At 43.1% G+C, this 12,395-nt stretch overlaps 1 protein-coding gene and 1 non-coding gene across 4 annotated transcripts in view; both read left to right on the top strand.

The window, feature by feature from the left end:
- HSD17B3 (hydroxysteroid 17-beta dehydrogenase 3) overlaps window positions 1-12,395 on the top strand; it is a 67,646-nt gene that overhangs the window by 37,586 nt on the left and 17,665 nt on the right. For all 3 annotated transcript variants that reach the window (XM_059889254.1, NM_001076439.2, XM_059889253.1), the window contains 7 exon segments: window positions 2,328-2,403; window positions 4,156-4,263; window positions 5,291-5,358; window positions 6,933-6,968; window positions 10,017-10,051; window positions 11,433-11,514; window positions 12,046-12,111. In XM_059889254.1, the coding sequence (XP_059745237.1) occupies window positions 2,328-2,403; window positions 4,156-4,263; window positions 5,291-5,358; window positions 6,933-6,968; window positions 10,017-10,051; window positions 11,433-11,514; window positions 12,046-12,111 (471 nt within the window).
- LOC112447897 (U6 spliceosomal RNA) lies at window positions 460-565 on the top strand. Its single transcript, XR_003036169.1, has one exon. It is a non-coding gene; the product is annotated as a U6 spliceosomal RNA (small nuclear RNA).

The raw sequence follows: 12,395 nt of genomic DNA, 5'->3' as shown, positions 1-12,395 counted from the left end.
AGCCTGCCTGTCCAGGCTCTGGCCCAGTCTGAGGGCTGAGCAGGCCCTGGGGTCTCAAGGCCCTGCCAGGGGGTTCCAGCAGCAGATGGCTGCGGCAGGGGCAGCAGGTGCTTCTTGCTGCGCAGGCCCAGACTCTGGGGCTGCCTGTCGAGGGGAGAAGATTGCAGCCTGGTTGCATCTCCAGTCCCCTTGCTTCTTCAGCACCTGCTGGGTGGCCCTGGCAGCATGGCTGGGTATGGGCCTGGAATGAGCAGGATGCTGCACATGCTTTGGCCACTGCCCTAAGAGATTGTTAACTGGATGGTTTTGGTGGGAATTGTGTTGTTTGTTTGTTTGTTTGATGTCTTCCTAGGTGATTCTGAGACCACAGGCTTGAATACTGGCTATTGGAGACTATATGGTAAAGTCCTCAATTCAGCTTAAGTGTTTTAATAGTATAACTTGTTAAAATTTGGCATAGTGTTTGCTTTGGCAGCACACACGCTAATACTGAGCGATGCAGAGAAGATTAGCATGGGCCCTGTGCAAGGATGACAGGCAAATTTGTGAAACATTCCATATAGTTGTTAGGACGGCAAATTTTATGTCATGTGTATTTTACCAAGGTTTAAAATTGTAACAGTTTTGTTTAATTAAAAACATTAAGAAGGATTTCAGTTCATTGAGCCATGTCTCCATAGTCTGAGCTTGGGTTGGAAAAGAATTTCCAGACAGTATTTCAGAAAGGAGTGAGTTTATTAAGAACAAAGAGTAGAGATAATGAAGGTGCTGCAAGCACAGAGGGCTGACCTAACAGACCAGGGGAGAGTCCACAGGAAGCTATTAGACCAGTGGATTGGCTCAAGGGAGAGCCCACAGAAGTAACAGATACTTCTGAACAGATAGTTCTGAATGAATTGATACTTCTGAATAGATAGTTCTGAGTGAATAGATACTTCTGAATAGATAGTGAGGGAATAGATAGTGAGGGAGGCTGCAAATACACCAGGCCGACTTCCTGACAGACCAGGGAAAGATGACTCTTCATGGGTTAGTAGCCAATTTTTGGAGCCTCAAGACAAAGAAAATTCTTGCTGGAAGGGTAGCATTAAGTGATTGATTAGGGCACTTTAGCGTGAGCAGCAGGGTGGGCATTTTTGCCTAATACGGGGTCAGGAACTGGCCAATAAGGATCGGGGGCTTTTGGCAGCGGTTACAAAGGGGCTCAATCATTTCTGGAAATGACCTTGGTTCTGGGCTCTGCCTCTGTGGCCTTCGTGTGCAGCCTTGCACCTGTGGGCTTGCGACAGGACTCTGTAAGTCCTCTGTCACTAACTCAGATGTTGTCTGTTTCACTCCAGATGAACGTTGGTTTTCCCGTTTTTCTTCAGGCAAAACTCTGTCTTTCCTCACCTGTAGCATTTTTTACGTGTGAGGAGTCTGGGCCTGTCTGTGGCCGCCCAGCACAGGTGTCCTCTGGGCCATATTAATGTACGCTGCTTCTGCACATTGTTGCTCTGCCCCTGTGAGTCAAGGCACTGTCCATTCTGAAGAGAGTTCCTTGTGATCTCAGGAAAACATCCATTTACTCTCCAGTTCCCTATTTCATTTTCTATCCTGTTGGGAGCCAGAGAGCAGAAAGAGAGGGCTCAGGTCCATGACTGTGCCTGAGTGAAGAGAACCACAAAAGAACGTCCTTGTGAATAGAAGCCAGCTCAAAAGTTGCTGCAGAATTTTTTTTAAATTATAGGTTGCTGCCCTAGACCTTGTTACATAAATTATAGTATGAAATCCTCCAAATTCTGAATTCCAACACACATCTGATCATAAATGCTTCAGGTAGAGGGCATTCAGATTGTGGATCTGTACAGAAAAGCACTTAGAATAATAGTTCCTGGCATGTAATGTGTGCTCAGTTGCTTCCGTCTTTTCCGACTCTTTGAGACCCTGTGGTCTGTAGCCCTCCAGGCTCCTCTGTCCGTGGGATTCTCCAGGCAAGAATACTCGAGTAGGTTGCCGTGTCCTGCTCCAGGGCATCTTCCCAACTCAGGGACTGAACCTGCGTCTCCTGCGTTATAGGTGGATTCTTACTGCTGACCACGAGGGAAGCCCTGGTGTATAATAAACATACACAAAGAAACTACTGGTATTACGTCACGTTCAGCCTGGCCCAGTGTGGCTGTTTTACTTAGCCTAGAAGCCACTGTCACATTGTGCACATTTAAACTTAGGAAGATCAAGCATATCACCCTATGACCAAATGGGTGATGCCCCAACTCACTTTAATATAACAAGCCTTCCTTGTCTGCTTATCATCTCTCTTTTGGTTTTCCCATCCCTACCATCAGTTAGCAAGACAGGGATTCAATGTCGTGCTTATCAGCCGGACACTGGAAAAACTACAGGCCATTGCTGCGGAGATTGGTGAGTGACTCCAAGAAATAAGGGAGATGTTTGTGGAGCCCACTAGCCAGGTCTGCTCACATCCTGCCTGCAGAGGCATCTGTCAGCATCCCTACATTTGCTCTCTGGTGCCTGGGGTACAAGCCTCCTTTGGGGAGCCCAGTTTACAAAGTTAAGTGCAGGACATAAGTGGCTTGAGCTCACTTTAGTTCATCAGTGATTCTTTGGGCTTCATGAAGCAGAAACACGTTCACCCCACAAATAGGTCCACTCCTTTCTTGTGTCTAGGGTCTGTCTCTAGAATCAGATCCCCTCATCCAGAGGCCTCAGCTGTCTGAATGCTTCAGTTACTTCCTTCGAAAGCAGGGACTTCCTATGTCTGTGCGGTGCTCCTTGCAGAGGGATGAGAGACAATGCTCACTGCTAGTTGTTAGATTAAAAAAAAAAAAAGATTTAATTCAGGGCTGCTATGTATGGTGTGAGGGTTGTCACTATACAACCCTAAAAGGTAGGATTTATATTATAATATTTTATTTTGATGATCCACTCTGAAGTGTTTTTAGTCAATAATGATCATCATATCCCCTTCTGAGCATTTGAATTTGAATAATTAACTATTAACTTAGTGATTAATAAACTCAATGCAAAGGAATGAGTCTTTAACTATGAAGACTCATGAAGACCATAGCAGGCTGTCTGCAGACAGTCTTATTTCCCTGGGACAAATTTGAATAAGAGAAGACCGTGGGGGAGTATGTGTCTGAACACTCACAATGAGGAGGCTCAGTGCCCTTGAACCAGTGAATTCTGCTTTTGTTCTCTGACTGGATATCTGAAATAACTTTGACCAGGACTAGGACATTCTTCAGTATTTTCCTTAATGTGCACTTTTTATTGTCTTTTTGAAAAACAAGTAGTGTCTTTGAAGTGTCCCCAGGCTATGCCTTAAGATCACTTGCCCCAGAAATATTGGGTCTAACTCCAAAGCTGAGTGGGCAGCAGCTAGTGAAATCTGCCTGCAGTTTTTATATCTAAGAAAAAGCTCCAGCAGAAGGCAAGTTCACATAGACCAGTGGAAAGAAGATTGAACTTGGACGGAGCAGGGTGTGGGTGCCCTTGGTCAAGCTAGTAAGCTTCTTAGAGCCTTAATTTTCTCCTGCAGAAAGTGGAGACAATGCCTACCTCATTCTTGAGAATATTAAAAAAATATACTGTGCGTGTAAATGTTTTGTAAATGCTAAAGTGTTGGACAAATGCGAAGGGTTTCTGAGTGTACGTGGAGAGGACCGGATACTCACTGAGGACAAGGCTCACACTTTGCTCTAACAGCCCTCAGCCCACGGGTCTGAAACTTGAGCATGCACCACAGTCACCCCCAGTGCGTGTGAAAACAGATCACCAGGCCCACTCCCAGGGTTTCCTGGTTCAGCAGGTCTGGGTGGAGCCTGAGATTTTATTTCTAACAAGTTACCAGTGATGCTGATGCTATGGTCTGCGGGCCTTGCTTTGAGAACTATTGTATTAAATCTGTTATAATGCCTTTACTTGTCACTGCAGTGACTCTTAGAATCACACAGAAACCATCATTCACAAATCCTTTAACACATTCCAGCATTTATCTGAGGTTATTTCTTGTTTCTAATTAAGATGATGGGCTTGTGTTCTTAAGAGTCTGTTCTGTTTAGGTAATACTCAGGGAATATTAGGGGAATAAGGACAAGAGGGGGATTTAGACACCTGTTCATTGAAAAATAACTATTGTCTCTGATGCAGAGCTGACGATAGGAAGTACTGTGAAGATAATACAAGCAGATTTTGCCAAAGATGACATCTATGACTATATTAAAGAAAAACTTAAAGGCTTAGAAATTGGAATTTTAGGTAAGTAAATTGCAATAATGCAAAGCTTGTCGAAATAAGTCAGTGAAATAATGATCTTAGTGAGACTTGATTATTCAGTAGTAGCTTAAATTTAACCCATGACTGTAAGCTGTAGCATTAAACCAAATATTAAAGTTCAGTTCTACAAAAGGCATTACTGGATTAACTAATTTGTATATGGTTTTGGAATGTAGCAAACCTACATAATTTCAATCTTCCCAACCATATTTCCTAGTATTAAAATATTTTTCTTTCACTGAAGGTTGACATTTGACAGGAAGAGGGAAACTTTGGTCTAATGGAATTAGTTTAGTAAACCAACATTGCCGTGATTGATTCATGAAGTAGTGAGTCAGTATGGTTATATGAGGATAGAGTTTCTCATCTGGGAAATAAGAGCCAATTTTTTTTTCTGTGATAATTTATAGATGATCTGTTTTGTGAGCGCATACACAGTACAATGTATTGTAGAGAGAAGGAGGATTTGATTTTCAAAATAATTACATGTTTACTAATAATAATGTAAAATGTACTCTAGGAAAACTAGAAAGAGCAGATGAACACATAAAAGAATTATGAGTTCCTTAAAATCTTTAACAGCCTGAGATGGCATCTTGGTACATATTTTTCCAGATACATACATGCATATTTTCAAAATGAGGATTAAACTTACATACGGTTTTGCAACATTTAAAAAAATTATACATTACAAATGTTCTCCCAGGTTTTTAAAACTCTGAGCAGTCATAGTTTTGAATGACTGCATTGCATCCCACCATATGGCTGTACCATGGTTCATTTTATCTGCATTATATTATTGGACCACAATTTTTTCCCTTCCAGTTTCCTCACTGTTATTGAATTATGTTGCAGTGAACAGCCTTTTATATAGTCTTTTTGTACATGCTTTCTTGGAAAACTTCTCAAGAGAAGAATTTCTGGGTTGAATATGACAATTTTTAAGGCTTTCAATAGACATTTGACATGGACTCTTCTGATATCTTTTCGTTTTGCCTTTCTTGGTCAGTCAACAATGTTGGAATGCTTCCAAACCTTCTCCCAAGCCATTTCCTTAACACGTCAGATGACATCCAGGTAGGCTTGTACTGTTCTGTGGATGTTTTCCTCTCCCCCAGTCCTGAGCCCCCAGCTGGGTAATACCAGGGCTGGGAAGGGGTGATGGGAGTGTGGTCAAAATTCTGCAATGCAGGTGGATGACTGGAGGTGTCCCTTTCAAGTACTCACGTGAGTACTTGATACATAGTGAAGGGTATCACTGTTCTGGACTATCTCTAGGAAAAGAACATCTTCCCTCTTCTCCACACATCAAAATTCACTTGTCCCAGTCTTTTGGGGGCTCTATACTGTGCTTTATAAGGGAAGTAATGCTGCCTAACAAATTCATAGCTCTGGATTCATTGGGAGAAAGCCAGCTCTTTGGCTTTCTTTGCCTTTCAAGGTCATAAGATTCACTCAACTTTCAGTGTGAGGGAAGTCCATAATACAGACTTTGTGGCTGAGGGTGTTGTAAGTTCAACAAGCTTAACTCAGACCCATGACTGTCATTGTTGGTCTTGAGTAAATTTATTATGCATTAACAGTCTTTGAAGGCAGTGTATTTTGACTCTTCTCCAGGCTTTGCCCTTTGAAATCAAAGGGTTATACCAATTTTGAACAGGCTATGATGCTTCTATTCCCCAATCTTGCAAGTATTCCTAAAGGTTCCATGTAAGCCCCAGTGTACTGCATGGACGAATAATGCCAGATTGCTTGGACACTGCTGAACCTCCTCACCAAACCTCTTCTGGCCACATGTCTAACTCCATGTTCCTGTTTCTGGCATAAGTCTGTGTGTCTTTTCATTAAGCTCACTCCATTCCTGCTTTTCTTTATTTATGTCTACATTTGTACTTGTCTATGTGTCTGTCCCTCTTTCCTTCTTTGTGTGTCTTGGGTGATTCTGGTAGTTTCTTTATCTGGCTTCTGGAGCCCAGAACCTCTACCTTATATTATACAACCATTCATCTTAATAATCTTTATGTTGCTACTGCTAAGTCGCTTCAGTCGTGTCCAACTCTGTGTGACCCCATGGACGGCAGCCCACCAGGCTCCTCCGTCCCTGGGATTCTCCAGGCAAGAACACTGGAGTGGGTTGCCATTTCCTTCTCCAATGCCTGAAAGTGAACAGTGAAAGTGAAGTCGCTTAGTCGTGTCCGACTCTAGCGACCCCATGGACTGAAGCCTACCAGGCTCCTCCGTCCATGGGATTTTCTAGGCAAGAGTACTGGAGTGGGGTGCCATGGCCTTCTCCAAATCTTTATGTTAGTGTCTTCTAGACCCACATTTACCAACCTCCCTTTCTTTAGCTGGAAATTGACCATCTCCCTTTGAGAAACAGTGTCCATATTCCTCCCTAAATTTTCAAGGAAACTCTTAATTGACTTCTATTCAAGATCATGTTCTTGGAGACGCATAGTATAGTTGTCAGATTTTCCCCAGTTCTAGTGCATTGTTGCTGAATATCAACTTGGAGTGTAGTTTGCAGACTAAATGATACAACAATTTAGGCACACACTTTTGTCCACTTTGTGGTTCTTTAGCATTGAATATTTCTCAAGAGAATTTCTCAAATGATCCAGCTAAATCATGATTGTGATTATTTATTACAGAGCCTCATCCACTGTAACATCACCTCCGTTGTGAAGGTATGTGATCAATGTATGTGCTCAGCGCATTAAAATGTAGTAGCTGTTGGAATTTGGCAACTCAGGAGAACTGGCCCCTTCCCTGTAAATGTAGAATTCTTTAAAATTGAACTGTACTTGATTGAAAGACTATGTAGTAGCCTTTTAATTGTCTCATTCATTTTTCATTAAGAAAATACAGTGAATTCACTCTCCCTAGCATCTGAATCTTATTTCTGCATTCAGTTTTGTCATATGTCAGAACATATGCGGCTTGATGATGATGAATTCAGGATTCCAAAGCAACTTATAAAAATGAGTACCCTCCTCTGAATTTAGTCTTTGTAAATAGAGGAAAGCTCACTCTGTTTGGAAAAAGGACAGAGACTGTGGTTTAAATTTTATAGACTTGTTAAAAAAATTTTTTTTGTTGAATTGAAGTTCAAGTGCATGTGTGTTCTGATTCCAGATCAGTTACTAGTTAAGTAGACAGCATTGGGCATGCCATTTAGCTCCCTTGAACTTCATATTCTTCATCTGCTATTAATGTATTGAGGGTTGAACTAAATGGTGTGTCAAGTGCCATTCAGCACTCAGGTCCTTTTATTAGAATTTACTGCATAAGCATTTATAGGCTATCCTATGCTGTACCTTTGTATGAATAAAAAAAAGGTAGACAGATTGGGCAGACAGTTTGGAGAAAGGTACTGCCTGAGAGTGGACATAGCCCTATGCTTGATGAGTAGATGATGCTTTTGTGTGGAAACAAAAAAAGCCTTTAATCTTTCCCAGCATCAGGGTCTTTACCTCTGAATGATGAAAGCCATCTAAATGGCTTGAGTGAACCCTGGACTTTTAGCCCACACTCACTCCCACAGCTGGGCATCTTGTATGGTATACGCAGTTCCCAACTGTGCATGGAAGCCCTCATAACTGCTCTGGATGGTTCAGTGAAACATCAGCAATGAATCAGGCATGACTGATTTTATTAAACTGGGACCCTTGTTGTAGAGCAGTGGGAAGTGCAGACTCATCTTCACAACATGCACTGGCAGCAGAAGACTGCTTTCCAGAGGAAAGGGGGGTAGATGCTGAGCAGACCAAAACTCTCTCTCTCTATATATATACCATTGGTTTTTTTGTTTGTTTTGGTAAATATACATTCTTTTTATGTTGAGCAATTAATGGCTTTTTAAAATCCCCAGGCCATATAACTGAAAGTTTTATATGTCCCACTGTTGTCTGCAGCCTTACCACTAAAACCTTTCCATTAATGTATACATTGCTCTTTTAGTCTTGGTCTGTTTGATCACAGGGTTTCCCAAATGTATTTCACAACCTTCTGATTCTTTTAGCAGAAAAATGCTTTGATTTTCTAAAAAATATATATATTTTTTACACACTGGTAGACACTAACTTCCTTAAGTAACAAAGAAAACAAATTGAAGGTTAGCTTCTAAGTATGTCATGCCCAAGATGGCCATGCTGGTTGGAAACATGACTCAGTTCAGTTCAGCTCAGTTGCTCAGTTGTGTCCAACAATTCGTGACCCCGTGGACTGCAGCATGCCAGGCCTCCCTGTCCATCACCAACTTCTAGAGCTTGCTCAAACTCATGTCCATCGAGTTGGTGATGCCATCCACCCATCTCATCCTCTGTTGTCCCCTTCTCCTCCTGCCTTCAATCTTTCCCAGAATCAGGGTCTTTTCCAATGAGTCAGTTCTTTGCATCAGGTGGCCAAAATATTGGAGTTTCAGCTTCAGCATCAGTCCTTCCAATGAATATTCAGGACTGATTTCTGTAAAGATGGACTGGTTGGGTCTCCTTGCAGTCCAAGGGACTCTCAAGAGTCTTCTCCAACACCACAGTTCAAAAGCATCAATTCTTCGGTGCTCAGCTTTCTTTATAATCCAACTCTCACATCCATACATGACAACTGGAAAAACCATAGCTTTGACTAGATGGACATTTGTTGGCAAAGTAATATCTCTGCTTTTTAATAATGCTGTCTAGGTTGGTTATAACTTTTCTTCCAAGGAGCAAGCATCTTTTAATTTCATGGCTGCAGTCACCATTTGCAGTGATTTTGGAGCCCAGAAAGATAAAGTCTGTCACTGTTTCCATTGTTTCACCATCTATCTGCCATGGAGTGATGAGACCAGATCCATGATCTTAGTTTTCTGAATGTTGACTAGTATCATTTAGTTATTCCAAAGGAACCATCTGGAAACACTAGAGTTCTCTATCAAGGGCAAAATTGGAGAATGAGTTTGAGGGCAAAGGGAAGGTAGGATAAGAGACTAAATACTGGAATGTTTGAGACAGGGACCCACAAAGTCCGGTGTTGTCTGTCTAATTGGGATCATTCACCCAATCAGGCTTTTGGGAGACTTTGAGAAATGCTGTCCAACAGTGCTCCACCTTAATGAAGTTGGGAGAATCAAGGCAAGGGTGTTGCTCCAGAACTGACAGGGAGGACCTCTCCCGGGGGCAGTAAATTGGACTGGGGAAGGGATTTTTCAATCCTGTTGTAACTCCAGCAGACCAGCAGACATGTATCTAGGGAGCTATTTCATAGACCGCATGCAGGCTAACAAGGCTGCTGTTGAATTGAAGAGATGTCCTTCTTTATCTCGTACCTTGTATGTGAGATGGACACTTGTTAGGTTTCCTGACGGTTCCCTAATTCTAACTCCTGTGGGGTTTTATAATGGCCAACCTACTTTTAGCTCTCTGCCAGAATGAAGGGAGTCTGGGAGCCTCATTGTTGGTCCCATAGCCATATGTCAGTTCCATAGCTTTTCACTCCGTTTTCCACAAAGACTTCAGTTTTAGGAAGAAGAAACTAGAGGCCTCTGAACTGTTTGCCATTTGTTTAAGATGCCTTGGGTAGGTTCCAGCAGACTCTAATGTTGCCAAAATTACCTCCAATGAGTGTCAGCAGATTTTCAAGGCCATTTGAGAAGCTGAAGTTCTTTCTCCAGTTTCTTCCAGCACCTATTTCCCAAATTCCCACTGCCCATTGCTACTTTGTTTCTTTAATGTCAGGGCTTTGGTCTTCTCTTATAGATGACACAGCTGATTCTGAAACACATGGAATCAAGGTAAGTTCTTTCCTTGAAAAGGCTTGGAGCAGCCTGTGCTGCCTGGCCTGGCAGTCAGCTGAGCTGGGGATCAGGGGGACAAGGTTCATCTGCTGCTGCTTTAACAAATGATAAAACTGCGGTGAAAGTTCATGGAGATTGTGGTTGAAAGCCTAACATTCTGGACCAGGCCAGCTTTGCCAACAGATAAGCATATATGAAGGTCAAATGTAGCATATACTGGAGGGAGGAAGAAAACAGCAATTCCAGCAGACCTTGTATTAAAAAAAACTAACTCACAATGAGCTTAAAAGAAACTTCAGAAGTTGGGCTGAGACCATTTCTTTGTTATTATGTATTTCAACTCTTGTCAGAATGAATACTCCAACTTAGGGGTAAAAATCACTATCCCATCAGTGTCTCTATTTATTCCACATTTTAAATCACCCTAGTACAATGCCCTGGAGAAGGCAAGGGCACCCCACTCCAGTACTCTTGCCTAGAAAATCCCACGGACGGAGGAGCCTGGTAGGCTGCAGTCCATGGGGTTGCTAAGAGTCAGACACGACTGAGCGACTTCACTTTCACTTTTCACTTTCATGCATTGGAGAAGGAAATGGCAACCCACTCCAGTGTTCTTGCCTGGAGAATCCCAGGGACGGGCGAGCCTGGTGAGCTGACGTCTATGGGGTCACACAGAGTCGAACACGACTGAAGTGACTTAGCAGCAGCAGCAGCAGTACAATACCCATTTGGGAACTGGTTTTGCTCAGGTGGTATTCATTAAAGCAAATGGTTGATAGTTTTATCTTCCCTAGAGAAAGAAGGGGCTTGGCCCTGGTATTCAAATGTGAAGCTTCTTGGTTTTTCTGGATTGAATCCATCTATTAGGGAAGGGTTAAAGATACTGAACTTCCAAAGGGTAAGAACCTCAGAGACTTGTGTAGAAGTGCCTGTGTAAGCTGATGATGGACTGTCAAATTCCACCCAGGGAAGGATTCTACATATGACATCTTTCCTGTTGTGGGTCATTTTTATGAGTCAGAAGGGACTTTGAGCTCATGTGGTCACACTTGAGAGAGAGGCCTCCCTTCCCCCTTGAGTCTTGTCTGAGCTGAGTTCTCTGCATTTTCATGGGGGATCTTTGCTGGAGCTGAGCCCCTGTTTCCTGTCACCAGCCCTTGAGGTCAACTGGCTACCAACTGACATCATTGTATGGTAGTATTGTTCATGATGGAGGTGAAGTTGGACTCAGTTCTTGGAAGCAAAATGCTTAGCACACACACAGAAACCTAGAGAGGATGGAAGTTTCCTAGTGTTCACATGAGTCCCTTTGTTTTCTCCCTTCTCAAGGTGTAATCAAGTATCAAAGTAACTGAAACTTTGTTTCATTGCCTATTAGGCAGAAAGGTCTCATCTTGAACATATCTTCTGGGGTGGCCCTCTTTCCCTGGCCTCTGTACTCCATGTATTCAGCTTCCAAGGTGAGTGACAGATGTAGCCCAAGTCTCCTTCTCCTTCCTTTGGTTTTCCCATTTAGCTCTTTCCTTCAGATCATCTGGCAAGCTGATAGGCAGATTTGCCTAGAGGCACTCTTCTAGGTACAGGGAGCTAGTCCACCAGTATCTGGGTGCAAATTTGAAAAAGATGTGCCCTTGGGCTGATGAAGCCTTGGGGTAGCACAGCCAGGCTCTGCAGCCACCTTAGAATTCCAGCCCCCTTTCACTTCCTTGCCTGGGAGCCGGTGCACTTTTCCTGCCAGCAAGTAACATTGTATTGATAGTTTCTTTCCATCCCAGAGACCTCCCTGGGTATGGCATCTACACATGTGGCAGCCCTAAGTAGGTATTTATTACAAAATGTATATTTCTGCTTTGAGGAAGCTCTTCCCAGACCAGGAAATGAAGTTCTAACTAACTCCCATCAAGGCAAGCTCTCTTGGTGTCCTTTGAAATCTGAGCAAGTTGGCTCCAAGAGAGAATCAAGTCCTTAGGTGTTTCTTCTTTTTGTTCCAGGCTTTTGTGTGCACATTTTCCAAGGCACTGCAAGCAGAATATAAGGACAAGGGAATCATCATCCAGGTGAGGTCAATAGTTCTGTGTCCTTGGGAATGGGGACTCTGGACCCCATGGAGCCAGGGCCACTCCTTCTGGCAGAATGGGCTGAGCATGTGTGACTGGGAGAGAGGGTCTGTATGACACCACGTGGGTTCCTGTGATCCTTGAGGTGGCAGTGGGGCCACCATCATTCTGCCTGTTGCTGCCCTCATCCGTGCCCTGAGTGCCGGAGAAGGAAATGGGGTGGGGTGAGTGGGTGCTCAGAAATGCTTGCTGCCTGATGCTGCCATCAGGACAGAAATTAGGAT

The sequence above is a fragment of the Bos taurus genome, chromosome 8, assembly GCF_002263795.3.
Source record: "Bos taurus isolate L1 Dominette 01449 registration number 42190680 breed Hereford chromosome 8, ARS-UCD2.0, whole genome shotgun sequence".
Classification (NCBI taxonomy): Eukaryota; Metazoa; Chordata; class Mammalia; order Artiodactyla; family Bovidae; genus Bos; species Bos taurus.
Note: the sequence above shows the minus strand (reverse complement) of the source record. Positions and strands in the feature narration are given on the sequence as shown.